This window comes from Myotis lucifugus, unplaced genomic scaffold, assembly GCF_000147115.1.
Source record: "Myotis lucifugus unplaced genomic scaffold, Myoluc2.0 scaffold_109, whole genome shotgun sequence".
In the NCBI taxonomy this organism is placed as follows: Eukaryota; Metazoa; Chordata; class Mammalia; order Chiroptera; family Vespertilionidae; genus Myotis; species Myotis lucifugus.
Genome location: NW_005871157.1, coordinates 357846 through 382652, shown reverse-complemented (window position 1 = coordinate 382652; position 24807 = coordinate 357846). Strand labels below are relative to the sequence as shown.

General features: G+C 55.6%; 1 protein-coding gene and 1 long non-coding RNA gene across 2 annotated transcripts; one reads left to right on the top strand and one right to left on the bottom strand.

Moving 5' to 3' along the window:
- Nucleotides 1–8504: 8504 nt before the first annotated feature.
- On the top strand, nt 8505–17623 carry CCDC9B (coiled-coil domain containing 9B). The gene is made up of 11 exons (XM_006093014.3): nt 8505–8648; nt 9406–9519; nt 9754–9861; nt 10432–10587; nt 10678–10800; nt 11377–11573; nt 11866–11924; nt 12546–12599; nt 12701–12800; nt 13355–13397; nt 13480–17623. Exons 1-11 carry the CDS (start codon nt 8505–8507, stop codon nt 14008–14010), a joined length of 1629 nt encoding a protein of 542 aa, XP_006093076.3. The 3' UTR covers nt 14011–17623.
- Nucleotides 17624–22753: 5130 nt separating this feature from the next.
- Nucleotides 22754–24801, bottom strand: LOC106697861. The gene is made up of 2 exons (XR_002830352.1): nt 24634–24801; nt 22754–24037 (listed from the first exon to the last, which is right to left on the bottom strand). It is a non-coding gene; the product is annotated as an uncharacterized LOC106697861 (long non-coding RNA).
- Nucleotides 24802–24807: the final 6 nt, after the last annotated feature.

Sequence of the window (24807 nt, the reverse complement as noted above, 5' to 3'; positions counted from 1 at the left end):
GGCAGGTTTCCTCCCTTGGTTTGAAGCAGCGGGAACGCAGACCAGAAAGGAGTGCACAGACCAGAGAAGAACGGGAGTTCCCAGCCCCTTTCTGTCCCCAGCAGGGGTGTGACTGTAGGTAAAGGAACGTGTGAGGGGCCAGGCGCTCCCTCACCTGTCCCTCCAGGGCCACATCCTCAGTCTGGGGAGCCTCCTCAGACTGCACTGCTGCTAGGGCTGCACCCCACCTGCTTCCTAACCCCCCACTCCCCCATTCCCGGGGCTGGAAGGCCCTGGAGGGGACTCTGGCTTTCATGGCGGCACATCACACATCACGCGGGACCTTCTCCTTGCCCAGCAAGGACAGCGGCACAGACCCTGAAGCCGGAACAGACTGAAGACCCCGAGCAGCAGGGAGCTCACCGGGGGGGGGGGGGGGGGGGGGCAAACGCACCATCATGGCCGCAACTCCAGCTCAGCGCTCACCACACACAAACACGCATGCTCTCAACACACGAAAACATGCCAAAGGCTGTGTCCTGACAAGGCTACAAAGGAGACTAACCGCCTAAAACTCCACTAAGTCACAACCGGTGCTCATTCAAACGGCACCTGTGCAGCCTTCGCTTTAAAAAGAACACTTTTAAAAATTGGGGTGACCCTGGTGAGAGAGGCTCAGTGGTTGAGCGTTGACCTATGAATCAGGAGGTCACGGTGCAATTCCAGGTCAGGACCCAGGCCTGGGTTGCAGGCTCCATCCCTAGTAGGGGGCATGCAGGAGGCAGCCCATAAATGATTCTCATCACTGGTGCTTCTCTCTCTGTCCCTCCTTCTTCCTCTCTGAATCAATAAATACATATATTTGGAGAGAAAACAAACCCAAAAAAAACTTTGGTTCTGGCCGGTGTTTCAAGGTGGTTAGAGCATTGGCCCGCACACCAAAGGGTCTGTTTGATTCCCTATCAAGGGCACATACTTGGATTGCAGGTTTGATCCTAGGCCCCTGTCTGGGCATGTGCAGGAGGCAACCAATCGATGTGTCTCATTCACATCGATGTTTCTCTCTCTCTCCTTCCTCTCCCTCCCTCCCACTCTCTCTAAAAATCAATGAAAAAAATACCCTTTGGTGAGGATTAACAACAACAAAAAAGAACTTTGCAATATGCTAAAATATGATTGAATCTCAAAATAACTGCAAATGAAAGAAGCAACACATACTGTATAATTCTGTCTAGAAAATTCTAGAATTTTGGAAAATTCTAGGAAATGTGAACTAATTATTAGTAGTATAGTGTAATGACAGCAAACCAATGGTTGCCTGGGGACAGTATGGTGGAAATGGGGAGGGGAGGAAGGAGATGTTAGGGACACCAGGACACTTTGGGGTTTGATGGATATTTTCATTATCTTGATTGTGGTGATGGTTCATGGATTATACATAGACAAAACTTACCAAATTGCATAATTTGTGCAGTTTATGGTACGTCAATTTGTTCTCACTTAGGGCTGTAAAAAGAGAAGTAACAACCACACCAGAAAATTATTTGAAAAATGGAGAAAAAGGAAAAAGAGTGATTCTTCATTATTTTCATGGTGGACAGAAAAGTATTTCTGTGTCAGGTTCTTTTATAGTATCAACTAGAGGCCCGGTGCACAAAATTTGTGCTCTTGGTGGGGGGGAGGGGTCCCTCAGCCCAGCCTGTGCCTTCTCCCAGTCTGGGAGCCCTTAGGGGATATCTGACTTAGGCGGGAGCGGGCCTACGCCGTCAGTCAGACATCCTTAGCGCTGCTGCGGAGGCAGGAGAGGCCAGCCGTGAACCCGGCTTCTGGCTGAGCGGCGCTCCCCCTGTGGAAGCGCGCTGACCACCAGGGGGCAGCTCCTGCATTGAGCGTCTGTCCTCTGGTGGTCAGTGCACGTCATAGCGAATGGTTTGGTCCATTTGCATATTAGCCTTTTTTTATATAGGATTATCTCGTATCAGCTCTTGAAGATTAGTCTTGTCTTCCCTTCTTTTGTAGATAAAAACAAATCCAGGATTCAGAGGCGTTAGGAAATTTGCCTGAGGCCACCCAGCCAGGGTACAGTTAGTCCCAACCACAGCCATCTGAGTCTAGGCTGGACCCCTTCTCCCCCCTACAGTTGTCTCTCCTTTCAGGAATGCTCTTCGGAACAATTGCAGCCTGCTTTGGTGACATTGTGGGCAAAGGACTTCGGTCCATGACTCGGTGGGGAGTTACTACTGCATCACCCATGCATTTGCTGTGACCCTGGGGGGGGGGGGGGCAGGGCATGGAAGGGGGAGGCCCACGGGGAAGTTTAGGAAGGCGTGGTGCTCACAGTGCTCCCACCCCTCAGCCCACACTGCGCGAATGGCAGGACTTGTGTCCGCCCAGGGCCCGTCTTCGCCAGCCCTCCATGCCCCTGACCCCCTTCCAGGAATCCTCCTTTTCTCCTTCAGGGCCCCTGAAAACATGACCTCCCACTCCACATCCCCCAGCTTTGGCAGGGAGCCTAAGGGGAGGCCTATGTCCTCCAGGACCCGCGGGGGCTGAGGGGCTGCAGGCTTGAGGAGCGCTGTAAGGGCTCCCTGCTCTGGTCTCAGGGTTCAGGGCCTCAGTTCTCACCATCTCTGGAGTCAAGGTCTGAGCTCACTGAGGAACGTGGTGGGAGGTAGAGAGGCGGCAGACCTGTATGATGAGGTGACAGAGAAGCTAGGACAGACTGAGGAGCCTGGCTGGGGTGGGAGGCCTGAGAGAAGCGAGGACGCTCACAGGAGGCCAGCACGTGAGAGTCGGTTTTCAGCAGAGCCTGATGCCCTGATCCTCCCTATCCAACCCTACGATGTGCAAGCAGGGCCTCAGCCGCACGTGTCCCTCTTTCCCTCGGCACCGTGCCTGACAGGGGTGCGCGCGCCAAGTGCTTGGCCTTACTGCCTGGCTGAGAGGTGGCACCTTCCTGCCAGAAAGGCGCCACGTGGAAGAGAAAGTTGCCCTGGGGCGCAAAGGAGACATTGCTGGGTGAGGGGCTGGGCTCAGGGAGAGGAGAGGCGGGAGGGCGTCTGCTAGTGGTAGAGGCCACGGGCCGGGGTCTCGGGAAGGTGCGCACAGACAGTGACGGCCGGAAGGCGCAACATCCCGCTCTGTGGCATCCCATCTCTCTCAGCAGAGCCTGCAAGGCCCCTTGCTCCTGGGCTCCTTGGGTGGGGAGGGAGGCAGCACAGCAGGCTCTTTGCATGGTTTGGGTGGACAGGTTTCTCACTGCAGGAGGGCAAAGGTGGCCAGCCCTGGGCACGCCCTGGCGAGTCTGCGGCGGGGCTGGGGCAGGGGCCTGAGTGCTGCAGGCAGGTGAGTGGGAGGCCTCCACCCTCCACCCTCCACCCAGGCTCCTGGGCCAAAGAGCAGCTAATAACACCTGCCCTGGCTAACGCGTGGCTTTCAGAGCTTGACAGATCAAATGGCATCAGGTGTGTGAGGGTTTGGCACTGTCAGATGTCAGTGGGAGGTGTTGCTGCTATTGTCAGCATGAGCACCGGGGACCTATTGAAATTCCCTTGCGTTCACAGGGATCCTCCTATGGACAGGGCTCCACCTCTGGCCCCTGGCGTCTCACTGACAGGCTCCTGAGAAGTTCCTTCTCCACCCCAGCCTCTTGCAACACCTTCCTTCCCCTGAAACCAACCAAATGTCCAGGTTTGCCTAGAATTGAGGGGTTTCTGGAGGCAGGACTTTCAGCGCTAAAACGGGGTCAGTTCCAGGCAAACGGGGACAACTGGTCCCCCTCCTGCTCGCCCCACCCCCAGGCTGCTTCCTCTTCCCCGTGGTGAATATGGTGCCCCGGGCACTTCAGCATTCTCTCTCTCTCTCTCTCTCTCTCTCTCTCTCTCTCATGGTAGTTGACCTCTTCTGCCTTGAAGCCTCTCGTCCAGGGCACACCACCCAGAGATGGGGCACACCACCCCTGGCCACTCCCTCTTGTGGGACCAGCCAGCTCTCTACCCCTCAAAACTTGCCCTACCTATCCCCAGAGGATGTGGCTCCACCCGCACCTCACTCCCATGAGCGGCCCCTGGGGTGAGCTTCAAGGTGGAGGGGAGCCTGTCTATCCCATGCAACCCTCTCTGCCCGCCCAGAGGAAGGCGCACCCCGGGCACACGCAGGCAAGCCCGTCTGCTCCACGCTTCCAGGTCCGCAGGCCTGAGTCCTTGATGTATCGGCCCTTCCCCTCTCCGCTGTGCTCACCCCCAGCTGTGCTAATACTCTCAGGCCTCCTGCTCACTCTCCCTGGACCCCCACTGCTCTGCCTGGCCCAGACCCCTCCCTCCCAGCTCTGGACACAGCTTCCTACTTGTGTGCTCACCTCCTTGTCCGCCCAGCCAGGTGAAGCACACAGTAGGTGCCCTGACGGAGCAGCACTTGGCCTCTGGTGTGGGCGGCTCTGAGAAAAACACTCTGAGTTACTTTGCAGCCTCCAGGGAGAAGAAAGGTCCCCATAGGGGAGACCCCAGGGGTTCAGTGCCACACAAGGGTTCACCTCCCACGGCTAGGCCTAAAGCTGGAAAGCTCTAGAGGCCCCGCCCGGGTGTGCCCTGAGAGCAGAATGGAGGGGTGGGTCCCCAGACCAGCTTTCCTTCTGCTTCCTGATGCCTCTAAGGCAGCGGTTCTCAACCTGTGGGTTGCGACCCCTTTGGCAGTCGAACGACCCTTTCACAGGGGTCGCCTAAGACCATCCTGCATATCAGATATTTACGTTATGATTCATAACAGTAGCAACATTACAGTTATGAAGTAGCAACGAAAATAATTTTATGGTTGGGTCACAACATGAGGAACTATTTTTAAAGGGCCAGAAGGTTGAGAACCACTGCAAGTCTAAGGGCTTTGGCCCTGCCCCGCTCTGGCATGTGTGTTCTTGGGAGAGGCGGGCCCAGACTTTGTCCCTGGCACCTGGAGCTGACCCAGGACTGGTCCTTTTGGCCCAATCGCATGCACTCTGAGTCTTCACCCAGGGCCAGGCCTGGCCGGACCTGAAAGGCCTGCATATACTCTAGTCTAGCGGTCGCCAACCTTTCGGACCTCACGGCCCACCAGTGGTCCGCGGCCCACCGGCTGCCGACCGCTGCTCTAGTCAGTAGGACTGAGCACAGCAGTGTCTTCAGCCAGGAATAGGGGGAGTGGAGGAAGTGGGTTTGTAGGAAAAGAACACTGTGCTTTAAGCCACCTTCTTGTCTCTTATTCAGAGGGCTGCTGCCTAGTAACTGGGCTCTCATGCAATCTAGCTTTGCCCATCCTCTTCCTCAGTATCCACCCACCCACCCAGAGCTGTCTAGTGGGCCCAGTGACCTCTAGGGGTTAGCCCCAGTGAAAAAGAATGGTGCCAGGCACCGGGATGTGAGCCTGGAACTGGACCCAGTGGGATCCAGAGGCAGGTGAAGCACAGGGACCGCTGCCAGGAGCTCCGGTGCTAGCTGGAGATGGGTGGCAGCCAGAGCCTGGAGTTCAGAGGCTACAAGGCCTGAGGGAGGGGAGCAGGCAGAGAAGACTCCTGGAGCGGGTGGGGTAGGAGCCTGGCCTTGTAGGATTTTCTGGGCAGGGAACAACATGAAGGGAGGCGCAGAAAGGATGCTGAGAATGTACGTGCCTCAGGATCTCCTGCACCAGGTCACAGAAGGTCTCCATACACCACACGTCTACAGTGTGTGCGGCCCCCGCATCCTTTGGGGTGCCTCAGAGAAAGCATCCAGAGGTGGCTATCAAGGTTCCCTGAGGCAAGAAAACTATTTTGAGCTGCACCCTAGTAGAGACACATACGGATGTTACTGTGTTTTTTCATTTCATTTGCCAGTGACTCGAAGTAGTTACACCTCATTTTATAGATGAGGACCAGAGGCATAAGGAACTTACCGAAAGCCACGCAGCCAGTAAGGGGTGAAGTCAATTTGGAATCCGCCATTGCACTCTGCCTCGTTTTATGACAAGGTTGAGGAAGGGCAAGGAGTGCTTGTATTTAATGACCACCCATTCTGGAAACAGTGGCCAGAGTCTGAGTAATGCCGGCTCCATGGGCGTGGCCTCTGCCGGATCTGTGCTCCCGTCTCAGTAGTCCAGAGGGCCTTTCTTCCCCTGCAAGCGTTCCTTCTCTTCTCTTCCTCAACAGGAATCTCCAGACTTGCAGCCACTTGCCCTCAGGGTTGGCTCTGGGTCTGTGGGCCATAGACCCATAATACCTTCCAAAGGGAAGAGATGTGACCCAGACCTGTGAGGGGCGGGGGAGAGCGCTGGGCAAGGGAGGCAGGTGCCATGGTGGTGTCTAGTAGTTGCATCTGTGCCTCATACAGGCTGTGCAGCCTAGGCAAATGGGGCTACCTTTCTGAGCTTTCTCGTCTCCATTCTGGTGGAGTTGGGAGGTGGGCATTATAGAGACTTAAGGAGGAGGAGCTGGGGGAGCAGGAGGAGTGAAGGGGAAGACCACGCCTCCCCCAACCGGGCTTTTGCAACTCTGCTGCCCCCTAGTGGTGGCACGGAGTAACAGAATCAGGGTCTCCAGGAATCTCATGCTGGTCATCTCCCTGCCTCCCCCAGACAGGGAAGGGGGGTTCACTCTTAGTGGCCTTTACCAGCCCCCGCCTCCCTCAGGGCTGTCTGCGGTCCATCAGGGTCCTTCCCCTATATATAAGATACGCACAGCTGCGCCCAGGATGGCATGGGTTATTCCCTCACATATTCATTCTGCGAGTGGGGCGGGGGGAGGGGGAGGCTGTCGTTTGCAAGGGCGCTGTGCCAGGCCCTTGGCACCCATTTCTGCTCTCAGAGAGCCTGTGTCCAGTGGGAGAGCACACAGGCTTAAGGCCCTGGAGAAAACAGGAGCGTGTGGGGGCCGCTCTGAGGTGTGACAATGTAACGCTTGGGCAGCCCAGGACCAGAAACTGCGGGGCTCTGACTGTTGGTTTGTCCTGGGCACGTGGGCCTCCAGCCCGATGGGCTTCTGCCACTAGGTCAGTGGGGTCCCTCCTGGCAGGCCCTTCCAGAAGCGCTGGGCCACCCTCCCCACGGGACGGCGGGATTTCTACCTGTGCCTCCTGTCCCCCTGGCTGGGAATGGGACCCAGGGCGACAGCAGACCTTGCCTCACCCTTGCAGCCTCTTCTATCTATACCCCTTCTCCTCGGCCTGGCCTGGGAGCCTGGGCTGCAAACGTGGTAGAGAACATTGGTCTCAGCTGCATCTCCCCTCCCAGGCTGATGCTCTGCAGAGCTCCGGCTCCAACACGGTGTGGGCAGTGGACGGGAAGCCTGCCCCCCACCCCGCCCGCCTTCAGAGGCTCTGCTGGAACTCAGCGGCTGTGGGGGGCAGCGCATGGAGAAGGTGGAGATGGGGCGAGTGTGCCTGAGAGAGAGGCCCAGGGCCAGGAGCCTGGGTGCCTCAGTTGCTGGGAAAGTAGATGAGTCTGACTCAGTGGGAACATCCGGCAGGAAAGGGAGAGAGAGCAGGGGCATTTGCAAGGGAACTCTGGGTCTGTGGAGACTGGAGGTGCGGTTAGGGCGCTGTGTGAGGGCCTGGCCAGGAAAGAGGCTAACCGTGGTGGGGAGGGGAGGGCCCCAGGAAGGGGGTTCCAGAGGAGCAGAGGTGGGACCTCTGGCTGGGCTGGGAAGACAGAGGGCAGAGGAGTTTTCTGCTCTGGAACCAGAAGGGCACGAGCCAAGGCATGGGATTAGGGAAATGGAGGCCTTGTCAATCGGGGGGGTAGGGGACGCAGGCCAGCTGCTCCCCCGGGCACAGGGGCAGCCGTAGCTGTACAGGGAAAGTTGAGCGAGAAACTTTCCCAAGAAAGGCTGCTTCCTTTCTCCGGGTCAGGGAGGCCGAAAGGGCCAGCCCTAGAGAGCAAGGGCCCAGAGTCAGGAGCCTGAGGAGGGAAGGCTGGTGGCCAGCTGTGAGCTGTGGTGGCAGGGCCCTTCACCCCGTTCCAAAGAGACACGGACGGCTGAGCCTCCCAGGAGGGGCTGAACTTTAAAATACAGGAAAGGCGACGTTCAACCTAAAGGAATGAGTGACTAATGGTGTTATTTTAGGTATGAGTAGTATTTGGTAGCAGAGACTAGGTCAGGTGAGCTTCTTGATCGCTTCAGATTATGTTCACCAGGGCTGGGGAGGAGAGTGAGGGAGGCTCCTCTGAGGTGGGGGCCCTCAGACCAGGTTGCCGAGGGGCTGTGTCCTGTGTCCTTGGGCCTTTCTCTACTAAAGGGAGGAGTACAGGCCGCCCATCTGGCTGCAGGCAGGCCAGGCGGGGCCTTGCTGGGCACAGGGCCATGGGGAAAGCAGGGCCTGGGGCAGGTCCCCTGTGTCGGCTCGACCTGCCAGGGAGAAGTCCTGTCGGTCTGTCTGGGGACACTGGGCAGGGCAGGGAGAGGTGCTGGGCAGGACCAGCTGGCTGCCGGCGGCCTGGTCCTCGCCCTCTGAGGGTGGATGGGTGGGGGCAGTGGCCGAGGCGTTCCTGGCCGGGAGCCCAGAGGAGTCTTTTGTAATCACAACATGATCTCGTGTGCTGAGCAGCGAAGCCGGCAGGGAGAGGCCGGCGGAGGCCTGGCTCCAGTGGCTCCAGCGTCCCTCCTGCTTCGGCTCCCCCGGGGCAGCTCTGGAATTCTCTCCGTGCCTGCTGTTGCCATGCACTCAGCTGTGAGTGGCACCTCGCCCTTGGTGGAGGGCTTCTTGGGGCTGGGCGAGGGTTGAGATATCAGGAAGCCATACTCTGGCGGCAGCTGGGGCAGCTGGGCCTGGGAGGAAAAGGACTGTGCCTAGGCAGGCGGAGGGCTGGGCAGGGGCATTGGTGACCAAGGAGACCCTGCAGCCAGACAGGGAGGGACCTGGGCCTCCCTGGAGCCGGCTCCCTCCTGTGCCCACTGCCAGCAGTTCACGGGCCCGAGAGGCTGGACCCCTGGGGACAGCGCTTTCCCACAGGCTGGGCGCAGGCCTGGGAAGTGGGGTCCAGGGCCTAGGAGTTCAGGACGAATCAGGGGCCTCTCTTCTCACTGTGGTTCTCGGCCTGCGAGCCAAACAGCTCGCTCCTCGGCCTCCTGAATCCCCTGGCAACTTCCCAGTCACGGCAGGTTCTGCTGCCAGAGCCATTTATAACTCCCATTCCAGGCTGTGCTCCGCAGTGGCGCTCCCTGGAGAGCCGGGGGAGGGGCAGCCCCCTGCTGGGAGCCTGGGGCCTGGGTATGAGGCCTTGACCTGAGCCCAAGAATGCAGAGCGATGGGCAGACAGGCCTCGGGGGTGGGGGCTGGGCCCTCTCTGTGCCGTCTCCCCTTGTGCCCCCAGCTCTGGGCCTCAGGTCTGTTCCTTGGGTGGTGAGAATCAGGTTGGTGGGGAGGTTGGGGCACTGGTGAGTGTTGGGCCCAGCAGTCAGGGTCGCGGGCCCCCTGCCCTCTGCAGGGGCCTCACGGGGCCGAGTCCCCGATGAACAGGCAGGAAGAGAAGGATGCAGAGCTGGACCGGAGGATAGTTGCTCTTCGAAAGAAGAACCAGGCCCTACTACGCAGGTACCAGGTGAGTGGGCTGTGCCAGGGGCGGGAGGACCAGCTGGGTGGGCTCTCCCTGTCTGACCCGCACCCCTTGTGCGGTGGTCTCTCCCTGAGGGCTCGGGCTGGGGACCGGGCAAGGGTGGGTGTGGTCCATCTCAGAGGCTCGGAGGGTCTTGGTGGGACACTGCCTCCTGGTGTCCCGCCGGCGTCTGTGTCTCTGTGCTTCTGGGGCCTATGCTGACCCCGGCTCGTCCCACAGGAGATCCAGGAGGACCGGCGGCAGGCGGAGCAGGGGGGCATGGCTGTGACCACACCGGAGCTCCTGCGCCCTGACAGCCTCACCGTCACCATCAGCCAGGTTCCCGGTGTAAGCCCCACCCGCAGGCAGGGCAGGCGGCAGGAGGTGGAGGCCCAGCCCACGTCAGGGGAGGACAACCCCCCTGCCCCTCTGCTTCTCCCACTTACAGTCCTGGGCTACTCTCCAGCCCCCAACCCCATGCAGCCCAAGCCACTGCTGTCCCCCATCCCCTAAGGGCCACAGCTGAAAGGCCAACCAATAGAAGCCTCCTCATACCCTTTTCAGCCTCACAGCCCTGTACATAGGCCTCAAAGCACGGGCTACTCCTAAACCCCAAACCCCAGGGGTCAGGGAACTGGGACTGAATGCTAGGAACCGTGGATGAGGGACAAAGCCCCATTGTCCAACTGCTCTGCACTTCCCAGCTCAGAGATGACCCGTCGCTGTGGCATCTTGGGCCCCAGGGTGGCCCCAGGCCTCGATAACCTAATGCCACTGGCATGTGAACACCCGTGGAATCAGCTTCTCTGTGGGCATTCCAGGGAGGGCCAGGGTGGAGCCCTGCCTGGGGAGCCACCCAAAGGACCCAGCCCCCAGCACTGCCCACAAGGCCTGAGGGCAGAGCACCTCATTCTGCAGGAGAAGCGGGTGGTCAGCCGGAACTGGGCAAGGAGCACCCTTGGGCCCGGAGCAGCCAATGAGATGCCGGAGGATGAGGAGGTGGGGGACCTCGCTGATACTTTCTGCTTGGGGGAGCGGGTGGAGCTGGCCGTGACCATGGAAAACAAAGCCGAGGTGAGCAGGGTGGTGGGGGCAGCCCAGGGGCCCGGTGTGCAGCCTCTCCTCCCCCCGCTCTGCCACATTGCCCGGACTCACCTCCCCCAGGCCAAGCGGATCGTAAGTGAGAAGCCCAGACCGAGGAACCAGGGGGCAGAAGGGTCACCTGTAGAGGGCATGGGCCGGAGCTCCTGCATGCACATGGCTGCCAGCTTGGATTCTGCTCGGAGGGTATATCTTCAAGAGGGGATGGGGACATGGCCAGGCAGCACCAGCAAGAATTCCCACCCTTTCTCCCTTTCTCGGGCCAGTCCCTCTGTTGGGTGGTCTTGCAGTGAGAGTCAGGGTAAGCCAGACCTGTGATCCAGCCCCTTACCCTACCTGGACCTCTGGTGGCAAGTGGGTGGGGCCGGGAGGGAGCCAGGGACTGGCCACGTGTGAGGTTCGACCTCTAGGTGGCAGCAGCACCTAGTCCTGGCTCTTGCTCACAGCCACTGGGTGCCCTCACGCTGGGCCTGGCCACACCCCCCTGCAGCATCCCCGTGGGTAGGCGCTACTATTTCCCCGTTTTACAGACGAGGAAATGGTACGCAGAGAGGTTAAGTAACTGCCCAAAAGACACAGCTAGCCAGTGGCTGGAAACCATGCCTATCGCAAACAGCACGTTAGAGATGGAACATATCTAATGTTTACACGGGGGCAGTGAAACCTTGAGAGAGGAAGGGGTTAGTAGACTCTGGATTTCCATTCCAAACTAAGGGCACTTTCTGCTTCTACCCCATAGTTCTGAGTGTCTTTTCCTGGCAGGGTGCCCGGGAGCCCCGGAATCCAGGCCTGGGACGCTCAGCTCCCCACCGGCCCGTGTGGGGGCCCCTAGAGGACGGCTGGGACTATGCGCAGTGGAAGCAGGAGCGGGAGGAGATTGACCTGGCCCGCCTCGCCCGGCACAGGGATGCACAGGGTGACTGGCGCCGCCCATGGGACCTGGACAAGGCCAAGCCCACGTGGGTGGCAGGGCAGGGAAGCTTGTTGGGCTGATGTGCTGTGGGGCTTGGGGTCGGCTCACTGTGGGTGCTTCTTGGAGAGCTGCTAGGACCCTCCCGGGTGGTGAGGGTCTGCCTGGGCCTTCGGGTCAGGGCTCTGTGTGAGCACTGGGTCCCCCATCTTTCCTGGGCCCACCATCTTCCTGCTGCCCTCACTTCTGGGGCTCGGGTGGGGGAGGTGGAGCAGGTGTGGGTCTTGCTGAAGCCTCTGTCCTCCCTGCACCAGCAGCCTGACGCCCCTCTGTCTCCACAGGCTCCAGGGCTCCAGCAAGCCTCGGGATGAGGGCCCCGGCAGGGCAGGCGGCACCAGGGGTGAGCCGCACCCCACCTCACTCCCTGCCCCTCTTCGGCTTTTTTTTTTTTAACTCCTGTCCCCCTCTTCCTCTCTTTTCTCTGTCTCTTGGTTTGCCACCTATTTTTAGAGCTGGAAGGAAGCATGGAAGAACATCTTCTTTCCTCTCCCTTGCTATCAGAGGAGGTCACCATGTCCTCCCTGCTCACCCTCCAAACCACAGCTCCTGCCCCTGGTTTCTGACCCCAGCTGTCTGGGGAGAAGCTCACCAGGAAAGTTTGTGCCGGGTCCTGCTGAGCTGTTGGCTCCTCGGGGGCGAAAGCCCGAGTTCCCCTGCCCTTGGCCTGACGCAGAACAGAGCTCTGCGGAATCCCTGGCCCCTTGTCTTACACATGGGAGGCTGTGCTGGGAGGCTGGTGCTAGAGCGGCTGGCCTGCCGCTGAGCCAGGAGTGGCAAAGTGAGCAAGGGACCCAGCCCTCTTGATGGCCAGACCAGGGCTCTGTGTGGGAGCCAGAAAACCCACAACTGGACAAGGAATGACCCACAGCTTCCTGGTCCTGAGAGAACTGGTGTCCTGCTCCAAACTGGTGTTTGGATCCTTTGTCACCCTCCCTTTCCCCATTTCCTTGGCCTCACTTAGGTCCCAGGAGCCACCGGAAGCTACAGCCCCCACCACTGTCCCCTGATGGCAAAGGTGAGTTAGGAGAGAGGGAGGAGCAGGGTCCCATGAGCTGGTGAAGGAGCCGGGCTGCGAAGGCCCTCTTCTCACCTTGATTTGTGGGCCATTTCTTGCAGGTGGTACTACTCAGGGTGGGCAATCTAGCAGACCCTTGGTGGCACTGGCCCTACACAGCAAAGCCCGAGGGACGGAGAGGCTGACTGGCAGGGCCCGCAGGTAACAGGGGGCAGGGGGCAAAATCAAGGGCAGCGTCTGAGCTTCCTGGTTTCCTGGTTCCCCTCTGCCCCAGGAATTGAGGACCCACACTGGTCCGGGTGCCCGCTCCGGCCCTCCGGGCCTCTGCCTCCTGGTTGCCTGCTGCCTGCGGCCTGGTGGCCGGTTAATGAGATGCCGGGAGAGGCCATCAGCAAAGGCAGCAGCCGCAAGAGCCTGGTGCCCAGGGAGGCCGGTGGTAATTACAGCAGTTACCTTCCCCCGGGAAGTCAGGTGCCTTTCCCAGGCAGCGCAGGCAGGGACGTGCCTGGAGTCTCCACAGAACTCAGGGTGCTTCAGGCTTGGCCGTAAATAGCAGCGGGGGACCTGAGATGGGGCTAAGGAGGGCAGTGTTCAGAGGAAACTGAATTCGGGGAGCAAGGCGGGTTGGAAGTGAGGCATCCCGGAGCCTCATTCTGGCTCTGATGCTCCTGAGACCCTGGAGCCACTGACTACGGTGCTGGTGACGTGAGGGGGGTGGATAAGAGTAGGGCCTACTGTGTGCTGTGTTTTTCCAGGTGGGAGACAAAGGAAGACAAGGAGGAGGTGGAGAGGCAGGAGGTGGGTACCTGGACAGAGGGTGGGGCGGGCTAGGGACATGAGCCCTGGTTGGCCAGCCAGCAGTGCCAATCTCTTGTTTCAGGGAAGTGAAAGCACGAGGCAGACTCTGAGTGAGAAGGAACATGCACAGACACAGAGCAGGATGGAGCAGGGCAGACCCCCGAGTGCCCCGGCAACCAGCCCAGCTCCAGCATCCCCGGAGGGGACAAAAGGGGAATCAGAAGCTTCGACAGCCAGTCCGGTCCCTGGCTCTCCACAAAACACTGACTTGGTTCCCCTTGACCTCTCTCTAGGAGGCGCCGGTAGCCCCGGGCCTGGGAAGAGCGTGTGCCTGAGGCCTGGGGCCCAGGAGAGTCCTGTGTCCCGGTGGGATGGTTCTGAGCAGCCTGTGTGGTGGGATGAGCCCCAGGCTGAGCAGGAAGTCCAGGCTTGCTCTGAGCCACAAAGAGGAGCAGGGCCCCTAGAACCCAGAAAAGACAGGTCTGGCAAGGCTGGGGCCCAGCAGGGCCTGGCACCTCGAAGCAGGCCCCCCAGAGGAACTGGACAAAGAGCGAGGGGCACAGGAGGTGTGAGGAGCAGAAGAGGGGGCCCTGGCCCTGCAGGGAGATGCTGAGCAAAGCTCCTGGGAGCAGGGGCACCAGACTGGGAAGAGAAGGAAAGATCGCAGTCAAGAGCCTTCTTTGTGATGGGCGTCTGGTTGCTGTGGCTTGTGGCCGTCTGGCTCAACAGTTTGGCAAACTCTCTGGCACAGTGACATGTGGTGGCAAGGAGCTGTCCTTCCCTGCACCTCATGTGCACATCCCTGTGCATGTGTGTTTCCCACCTGGTCTCTGAGGCTGGTAAGCCCTCTCTTGGGTCTACTGCAGCCCTGGCCACAAGCTGGCCCCGTCCCTCCCCACCCCTGAGGGAGAGAGCAAGGCTGAGAAGCACTTAGCACCTGGCTGCATGGCCTCCCTCTCCAGCTGCCAGCGTCCAGCTCCTCAGTGCAGGCCCCCAGCAGCTGGTATGACCAGTCCAGGCCTGGGCCCTTCCCCTCGCCTCTGCCTTACACCCAGATAACTCACAGCCCCAGACTCACAGGGTGGCCAATTCAGCAGCCAGAAGCCTTCCGCCCTCTGGAAAAGGAGGCTGAGGCCCAGAGAAAGGGAGGCCACAACTGCAGAGGCTGAGCTGGGGCTAGAAGAGCAGGCTCAGGTCTCCCCTAGAAAGACGTCCTCTCTGAAATGGGGTGAGAGTGGGAGGGGAGGGGACAGTCTCCTCTCCCCACAGTAAAGTGGGAGAGCTTACCATCAGGGACCACCCCCCACACCAGATCAGGCACTGAATGCACCCTGAATGGGGACAGGGAGCAGCCCTGCAGCCTGGGGTCATTTCCTGCCATCGCCTACTTCCTCCCCCCACCACCTCACTGCACCACAGTCAGGCAAAAGCAGGGACTCAGACAGGATCTCAGAGACGAGAAACAGCGACTCTCCATAAGTACGACAGCAGGGCTTGTCTTTCCGACTTAAGTCTCCATTTCTGCCCCTCCTCTGAGGCCCACGTCTGGTGAATTATCCAGACTCCGCACAAGCTGTGGCTTCCTCTCAATTCAACAAACATTTCCTGAGCACACACTACCAGCACTGCAGCCTGTGGGCGACAGTGACTTTGCCAGCAAGAGGGAGGGAGGAAACCTAGTCATCCGGCAGATCCAGGCTGCACAGCAGGAGCCGTTCTTGAATGTAGGTGCCCGACAGGGGACAGGGACTAGGATGGTGGTAGGAACCCTCCCTTTCTCATCACGTGTACCCTTTGCCCCCGAGCCCTTGCCTGGATCTCCCCATGGGACCCCCTCTGCTCCCTTCCTCTCTGCTCCCGCCATGGCTGTTCCTCTCTGGCCTCACCAGCTTCCCTAGGTTCTCTGGGGAGTATCCAGATTGTCCCCAGGATTTCCATTGTCAAAGTGAGGCCTTGACCATGAGGTCGCAGCCTGGGCTTCCTCCCTGGTTCTCACTCCACCCTCCCCAACTATTCAGGAAGCGTGAGGAGGGGCTCGACGGTTTCCAGCAGTGCTTCTCACACGTGAAGGCCCAGAGTAATGCAGATTCTAACTCAGCAGGTGGGGGCAGGCCTGGGAACTTTCATTGCTGATGCATCTCCAGCTGGTGCCTATGTGGCTGACTCCTGGACCACACTTGGGCAGTGAGGGTTTGGACCAGCATATAAGGGGGGCTGGGGGCAGAGACAGGCTGGACTCTCCCTGCCTGCTGCTGGCTGTGTGAGGGACGAGGAAGCGCTGGCCCTGTGTGGGGAGCTTCCTGGCTTCAGAGCTGGTGGGAAGCTGAGGCAGCTGGGAAGATGCTGGAGAGGCCAGTGAGTGGGGCTGCCAGCTTCCTGTGGTGGAGAGTGAGAAAGCTGGGCAGAAAAGGGCTGAGATGAAGGGGCTGGAAGAGGCTGGTGTGGGTTGGTCAAAGGGGTTTGGAAAAGGCTTGGCAACATTCCTGTGCATATGGGAGGAAGACCCCTGTGAAATGAATAGGCAAGAATGAGAGTCCAGCTCAAGCTTTCCTCTCGCCTTCCAGTCACACAGATACGGCGTTGGAGCTTTGCTCTGGCCCTGGAGCCCATGACTCCCAAAGGATGGCGCTGGGGTAGGCAGAGCCCTTGAATGCAAGTGTCTCCAAAAATAATTGTGATCAAGACTTTGAATTCTAAGGTTCACAAACTTCTCCCAACGCCAATGCTTCCAACTGTACAGATGTGCCTTCATTCGAGGGGATGTGCCAGGGCACGTTGACTGTGGGATGGGGGTTTAGTATTTGGGCAGAGCTCTGGTTCAGTCCTCACAACAGGACATAAGCAAGAGAGAAAGCGGGACAGAAGGCTGTGGACAGACAGGACTTCTCTCCCTGAGAGTCGCATCCAAAAGGATGTTAGGAGGAAGGGAGTCACTAGGGGCTGGAAAGAAGACTGGCTCAGGACATCTTCCCTGGAGGAAGATGGTAGGGCGAGGTAAAGATCACTGAACTTTAATAACAAAGGCCAGTGTGGCTCAGTGGTGGAGCACCGGCCCACACACCAGAAGTTCTCGGGTTTGATTCCTGGTCAAGGGCACGTACTTGGGTTTGTTCCAGGCCCCAGGTTGGGGCATGTGGGAGGCAAGCAATCGATGTGTCTCTCTCACAGGAATATTTCTCTCTCTGTCCCTCTCCTCCTCCCTCCCTTCCACTCTAAAATAATCAATGGGAAAAGTATCCTGGGGTGAGGATTAACAACAACAACAAAAAGGGAGCCCTTCTTCAGAATAAAGGGAACCAGCAGCTATGAGGACCACCCCTCCTGCTCTAAGAACCAGAAATGGAGCAGGAGGGAAACCTGGGTAGACGCCCCTCCACAAAACTCGGGGTCCCGGAAGGCTGGCTTTCTCTCTTCCTGGACCCTTAAGGCCTGGTTGGGAGCCTTCCTCTTAGAATCCCTTCTCTTCTCAACCAACGGACAAGATTGCTCTTAAAAGTGGAAGTTCTTCATGAGACATGGCTTTCAGGAGCCCAGGCACAGAGCTGGAGGAACTCAGGGAGGGCACAGAGTGTAACAGGAAACCAGCAGGGAGATGACAGCTTTACCGAAGGCCTCAAAACAGGGAGCGCGGAAGAGGCAGGAGGCATCCCTGTGCTGGGCCCATATCACTTCGCAGAGAGGGACAGCAGACCATATTGTAAGGGAGATATGTGTTTTGTTTTGTTTTAAAAAGATTTTTTATTGATTCTTAGAGAGGAAGGTTGAGGGAGAGAGAGAAACATTGATGCAACATCGATCGGCTGTGTCCTGCACTTCCCCAACCGGGATCGAGGCTGCAACCTGGGCATGTGCCCTGACCAGGAATTGAACCAGCAACCTTTCAGTGCATGGGACAAAGCCCAACCAACTGAGCCACACCGGCCAGGGTGAGAAGGACCTTTTTTGATGATGGGACACACATGGGCCTTGGGATCCGACAGACTGAATCTGAATCCTGTTTGCCATCTGCCAGCGGGATGACCTTGGTCAATTTAACTTCTAAAAGCCTGTTTTCTTATCTGCAACATGGGGCTGGTAATACCTATCTTGAAGGGTTGTTCAAAAAATTAAAGAGTACGCAAAATATGCCTGCACACAATAGGCACTTTATTAATAGTAGCCTGGCACCTGGAAGGCACTTAGTATTTGTTGAATAAATGAAGTAGCTATTTGGTGTGACCTGTCTACTTGGTTTGCCATCTTTTCTTTTACTTTTTCTTCTAGTCTCATCTTCACTGGGTCAGTACACCCTCAGGGAAACAAGGGATGGTTTATAGAGCTCACCAGCGTTCATCCCGGGAAGTCTAGCTGAGTCAAAGCCTCAGAAGTGGCCCTTCTCTTACAGGGAGGGTTCTTTGTCCCCACCCACCAGTGGGATCCGAGGATGTGCTAGGCCAGTGGTTCTCAACCTTCCTAATGCCGCGACCCTTTAATACAGTTCCTCATGTTGTGGTGACCCCCAACCATAAAATTATTTTCGTTGCTACTTCATAACTGTAATTTTGCTACTGTTATGAATTGTAATGTAAATATCTGACATGCAGGATGTATTTTCATTGTTACAAATTGAACATAATTAAAGCATAGTGATTAATCACAAAAACAATATGTAATTATATATGTGTTTTCCGATGGACTTAGGCGACCCCAGTGAAAGGGTCGTTCGACCCCCAACGGGGTCGCGACCCACAGGTTGAGAACCGCTGTGCTAAGCGCTTCTGCCTGCCTTTGCACATTGGCTCCCACAGTTCAGAGCGGTTTCTCTTTTCCTCTGTTCACATCATTAGGAATCTCATGAACTCCCACCGGTATTTCCCCCACAAACAAACTCGACTTGTGGAGTTTGCTCCATGCCTCCCATTGTTAAGTTTTGTCACTCAAAGGAGCAGCATGAATATATTTTCTTATGGTCAAGGGATGGGTAATTGGGGATCCCTGGAAGCAGGAGCTCCCCAGCTACCCAACAAGGCACAAGTTGGGAAGGTTTGACCACCAGTCAACTCCAATCCCAACCCTGGCCTCAGGGACTGGAATAACAGGTAAAGATGGTACTAGCTCCCCAGAAGAACAAAGGAAACTGCAAAAACCCACCATACCTTCTTATTTTGGGGACTAATCAGAGGGGATCAAGGGCATAGGGGAAAGTAAAGACACCAACCACTTCACTTCTGCCTCTTGAGTCATTTATCAGCATCCACAGACCCCGGCAAGCGGCTTGCTGAGCAAGGGTTATCGGGGCTTATGAGGAAGGGCTGACACTGGGTAACCACAACCTCACCGAGGGGGAGAACTCAAGGCTGGGAAAGGCAATGAGAGGAGCCAGCATAAGGCCCAGACTGAGGCTGCTTTTTCTCAACAAGGCTGCTGGCCCGCGTCACAGCCTCTCATTAAGCATCCACTTGACGCCAGGGAAGTGAAATTGCGCAGACCTGGCACCAGAAGGAACCAATGTGGCACCCACTGCTCCTTTTAAGGACTGGCTCGAGGAGCAGCAGGCTCAGGGAGGAGGTGAGGCAAACACATCCGTACCTTTGTAGGAAGGGGCGAGAGGACTGCTCTCCAGGGCAAGTAATGCTGTAACTGTCACAAATATTCAACACTGTAGGCTTTTCCCCTTTTCGCACAAACTCTGGGGACACAGCATTTCCCTTCCCCCTAGCAGGGCAGCTGGCTTCAACCAAGAAGATCAAAAGCCCCCTTGATAATCATCTGTCAAAACAGAAATACCCTCAGCCCTGGCCGGTGTGGCTCCGTTGGTTGGGCATCATCCCGTACACCAAGAAGTGGTGGGTTCGATTCCCAGTCAGGGCATATGCAGGAGGCAGCTGGTTGATGTTTTTCTCACATTGATGTTTCTCTCTCTCTCCCTCTCTCTCTCTCTCTCTCTCTCTCTCTCTCTCTCTCCCTTCCTCTCTCTGAAATAAAAATAAATAACAGGAATACCCTCACCTGTTACAGGTTCAGAGAGAAAGGCTGGACCAGTGGTTCTCAATTTTAGTATGCATCAGAATCACCTGGAAGGCTAGTTAAAACACAATGCTGGGCTCCATTCCTGGATTTCTCATTCAGTTGGTCTGAGATGGGGCCCAAGACATGGCATTTCTAAAGTTCCCAAGGATGCTCATGCTGATGGTCTGGGCACGGGTGTGGTGTTTGCTACCTGTCCCTTCACATTTCTTCCCATGCATCCATTTTCCCCAAAGGGACAGACATTCCCTTGAACATATATGACCTCATGTGTGTACACTGTACTTTTATTCCCAAGATCTCCAAGCCCTGTCGCATCTATCGCCTCCATTTGCTCTCAAGGGCCATAACCAATGCCATTACTGAGTCCTCAAGTTTCCAATTCAGGAGTCCCTCCCAAGAGCACGCGCCTCCCACCCAGGTCTCACGATACTGTGAGCTGTCAGTGGATCGGGGACTGGCTGTGTGACACACATTGCCCAGACTGACCGGCAGGGAGCTGAGGGGTAAGTGGCCTCCAGAACACAGTGGGGGGAGACGCAACTCATGACTCAGGATACTACGGAGGCAGCAGAGAGAGGTATATTTAAAAATAAGTCCTTGGTAATCAACATAATTGCTCTTTTGGACAAGTTGGTTTTGGGACTTTTGAGGCTCACTTGTCACACTGTAGGCACTAAATAAATAGTTCTTGAATTAATGGTAGTGGTTTATGGAAAACAATCTAAATTAAGTTAGAATCTTGTTGCTGTTTAACTGATAAGCTATTAGCAAAAACAGATTACTGAAGTTAAGAAAACAGGGCAATAACAAGGGTAGATTCTTGTTGGCACGGCTGTACATGCCTTGGGGTGAGAACTGTGCGGTAATTTTCTGGCCCCTTAACAGTAGCTTAATGAAGGTTCAGAGTAGCACACGGGAACTGTGCTCCTTACTGACCAGGTGGCTCCGTGCATCCTGGGAGCATAGCGGTTTCTGTACTTAGGATGGAAAGAGTCTGGCTGTGTGGAAAAAAAAAGGTTTTGTTTTTGTATTCTTAAAATTAGATACTGGAGGGAACAAAGAGCGTAACATAGGTTTTCTGGCAGCAGAAACCCACAGGCTATGTCAGCAAGTAAAACAGATGTGACCAAAAAACTGTTGACGGGGCAGGTATTTTTATAGCTCAGCACCAGGCATAGAGGGTCAGACGGAGGAGACAATGAACGGGTCACACATTCTGTGTTGCCGCCATTAAGGACCTCGTGGAATACAGCTTCCAGGACTTCTGGAGCCTGGAGAGAACACGCAGGCCCAGCCCAAGTCCCCATCTTGCAAATGAAGAAAACAGCGGCTAGCAAGGCCAGAGCCGCTGTGATTGGCAGGGGTTCTCTTCGGCAATCAGTCCACTCCCTTGAAGCAGATTATGGGCTGTGGATGTGGGTCCACAAGTGAATTATGACAGCGACACCACAGTGACACAAGGAACGAGGCTATCCAACACAGTGATTAACCAGGGGAGCACCTACTACTGCGCCAGGCGCTGAGCTTCGTGCTGGTCCTGAGAAATGAGCAAAGTCCCTCTCTCAGCCCAGAGAGACCAAAACACACACACACACAAGCCCCTACAGCTGTAACCCTTTTGTTAATGCAATTGCAATTCCAGAAATACCTCCATTCTCTGCAAACAGGAAGGGGAGGACAATTATTACCCCTTTTAAATAGCTGTGGTAGCCCTAAAGCCTAGGAGCTGACCTTTCAGTTCCCCTTGAAGAAACATGTAGAAACAAGTAGATGCTCTCCACTCAGCATTTCAAAACAGGATATAAATACTCAACTAAAGAACACAGCATCTTAGAATTCCCTAGTGAAAACTGAAAAACAAGGTAGACAGAAAATGGTCTCATACTGTGCAGAAATCGAGAGCTTAGGAAGAAAAACATTTCTTATGCTTAAAATTTCAGAGAAGCACGTTTTGTACCTCAGCATCCATCAGGGAGAGAAATGATACCCACACAAACTCAGTGTAACTGGCTTAGCAAACACCTGGCCCCTCACCCTCCCAAACCTCACTTTCAAAAGAGGATTATCTGTCTCTTCCTTCCAACTCGGGCTGTCAGAATAAGCGCACGGCCGTAACTTCTAATATAAGCAAACATCGAGAAATTATCCTGGTGGTGCAGGTACAAAGCCGTTGAAGGAAAAGTAACTGCCTTTGCACAAATCTCTCCTCTCTGGCTCAAAAGCTGTTGGACAATGTTGCAGGTAATTTCTCACCCTTGAAAATAAACCTCTTCAGACCACTGCCCCCCACCAACGGGCCCTGTTCTGGTGGAACAGCGCCCTTCTCATCAGCCAGCAGGCCCCTGCCACACACACGCTGCTGCATGGCCCACCGTGTGAAGCCGGGAGCAGCAGCAAAAGCCATATGTCACCATCCACGGGGAGGGGAGCCTGACTAGAACCACAAAACCCTCTCCCTCCCCTTCGGCTCTGCCTTACCAAGCCCTCGCACAGAAAGCCATTGTGTAGGCTGAAGAGGGAAATAAAAGCAGGGCGGACTTTTTCCACGCTCCCCTGCAGACTACAAGGTGATGTAAAAGAGCAGCAGCCACCCCCCAACAGCTCTGTAGAAGTGCGGGCCCCAGGGGGCCCCACCAACACTGGCTTTTGGTTGTGTACTGGGCAGCGCCCTCTAATAATGAGCTGAGCTCAATTGCTTGCCATGTATTTTGCGGCATAACTAATCCCTTAGTTTTGTGCTTCTCACCCACATGTCTTATTGTTTGCTTTGGGGGAGAAAAAGCCTCACCTTTGAAGCAATCTAAAGTTCTCTCAGCATCTGGCTCTCTCGCCTCCTCCATTTAGACAAAGCTCTGACCAACCACTGCAGCCTCCTCAGTGTGTCTTTCCCAGTGTTAGCATTTCCTGAACTATCTAGAGGCCAATGGTTTGTTTAACGCTGAGAAGAGTGATGCTATCAGGCGGCTTATCCTCACCTCAGCTCTCAGCCAGCTCAATATTTGCAATAATTCTTAATATGCATGGTGGCTGATCCCTTAGCTTCTTCAGCTAGGCATCTGTTCAGAGTCCTATAAAAGCAGAACTTTTTTTTTCTTCAGTCTTTTAAAGCTGGATATCACTGTTCTGCCAACCCCGTCATTGCTTCCCTGCTTCCCGACTAAGATGGATCTTGCCACCCTTGACTAATCAATTCAGTCAAGCCATCGGGCACAGAGAACATTAGGGCAATTGTTTTTTCCTCCGACAGCTATTTACCATCAGCCATCCACCACATCTCAGACCATTTCCTCTTCCAACTTCTACTCCTTCCCCCAAGAAATTCGAAAACAGAAACAACTTACACAGGCTTACGTAGAGTTCTTAGAATGTATTTTTGTTCACCTGAAAAATAAAACTTTTAAAAAATATACAAGACTTTTTTGAGTACAGGTATATCTTAAATGGCTGAGTTATAAATAATGTCTCTGGTCATGTTCACAGCTAGGGCTGGAACGAATGTCCCAGTTCCAGTGAAGGCGTTAGAGTCAGGAGGCCAGCAGTTGGGCCTAGGAGTGATCCGTCCCAGAGTGGATCCAACAGTCCCGAATGCAGGGGTCAGGATGGGGACAGGGGGTTGGATTCCCAGATGTTCTCCTGCAAGTTCAAAGAATCCTTGGAATAAGAGATCCATTTATAAATTATTAAAATATAGGACTAAAAATTCACACAATAAATATAAAGTACAGGCTATTATTGAAGTTATAAAGTGGCATTTTATGTTTCTCCCCCATGGGTCCCCAACAAAATTTTAAAAGGCCTCAGAGGCTTTCTAATGACCAAAGTCAAGTCAGCTGCTCAGAAATCTCCCCCAGCGGGACACCGTGGGGTGCGACCAGCCTGCCCCCAGGCTATGACAGCTCAGCGGCAGTTTTCTTGCCCACAACAGGACATGGCTTAAAGCAAGGCTGTGCCTCCTTGGATCAGAGCTAACTAGAGTGTAGGCCAGAAAACTGGAGAGACAAACTGTTTCTGGGCTCAGGTGGCGAAATTTGTCCTTTTTTTTTTTTTAAAGGTGCCTCATTTCCCAAAAAGGAAACATTAAGGGGTTTGGTATCTTGTCATACCCACACTCAATTGCCTAAAAGCAAGTGGCAGGAGGAAATGGAATCCTAATTGAGGATGTGTAATTCTTGCTGCCCCAGAGCTCTGCAAGTGTCATTCCCCTTGATGTTTCTCCTCTCAGTAAAGGCACAGGCGTTCTTTACGACAAGCCCACTGAACCTTGCCGCCACCACTCGTCTATTAACTGGCCATCAACGCACAGTCCTGAGCTTTAAAGCCCGTCTTTTAAACCAGAGGATGTGTTCAAAGCTCCGATTTCACAACAAATTCCATCCCAATCGCTGGGCTAAATTGCCACGACAAGCTCAGGAAAGAGGGAAGGCTGGGATGCTTACTGGACCAAGATTTTGGGGAGGGGGGATAAAACAAACACGTGGGAGTCACTCTACTTACAAAGCTTGCTCTTCCTAAACAACTGTGAGGAGGCCAAAGACCGAAGCACACAGGCATGGCTCTTTCCCTTCCTTCCTTCCTTCCTGGCCCATATCCAGACCCTTAGGGTGCCACAGCAAACCTCCTGGGTGGGGGCACTGGGTGGGAAGAGGAGGAGATCAGCACACCCCCGCCTCCCCTTCTCCCTAAACTGCTTCTACTTCTCCTCCCGGGCAGTGGTCGGCAAACTCATTAGTCAACAGAGCCAAATGTCAACAGTACAACGATTGAAATTTCTTTTCAGAGCCAAATTTTTTAAATTTAAACTATATAGGTAGGTACATTGTTATTAACTTAATTAGGGTACTCCTAAGGCTTAGGAAGAGCCACACTCAAGGGGCCAAAGAGCCGCATGTGGCTCGGGAGCCGCAGTTTGCCGACCACGGTAAGGGTTTCCGCGGTCCTTTCAACAAGTCCAAGAGTGATTATACGCTTTTTATGTCATAAACCTATTTCTGAAGTAGGAGGGGAAATAGGGGAAAGAATGGATGATGGAAAAAACAGTTTGTGCCCTGTGGCCGGCTGCACTTTGGGGCCCAGCGAATAGCCCTGGCCCGGCCCCATCAGCCACCCAGGCGGTGGGAGAATATATATAACACGATGTAATTACAACTTCTGGTGCCTATGTCAACAACTATATACAGGGATCTATAAATTAAACGCATTTGTGGCCACTGCCACGAGGCTGACGTACCTGAGCTCCCCTCCTCCTGGTGCCCTCCCGCCTTCCGACAGCTTCAGCTGATTTACGAGCCCGAACGGCTCCCTCTTTCCCCTGAGTCTCGGGGGGAAGCCCGAGTCCCCCCTGCGCGAAGGACACACCCCGCCAGCGGCGCAGAAGGTCGGTGCTGGGACCCCCCACCCCACC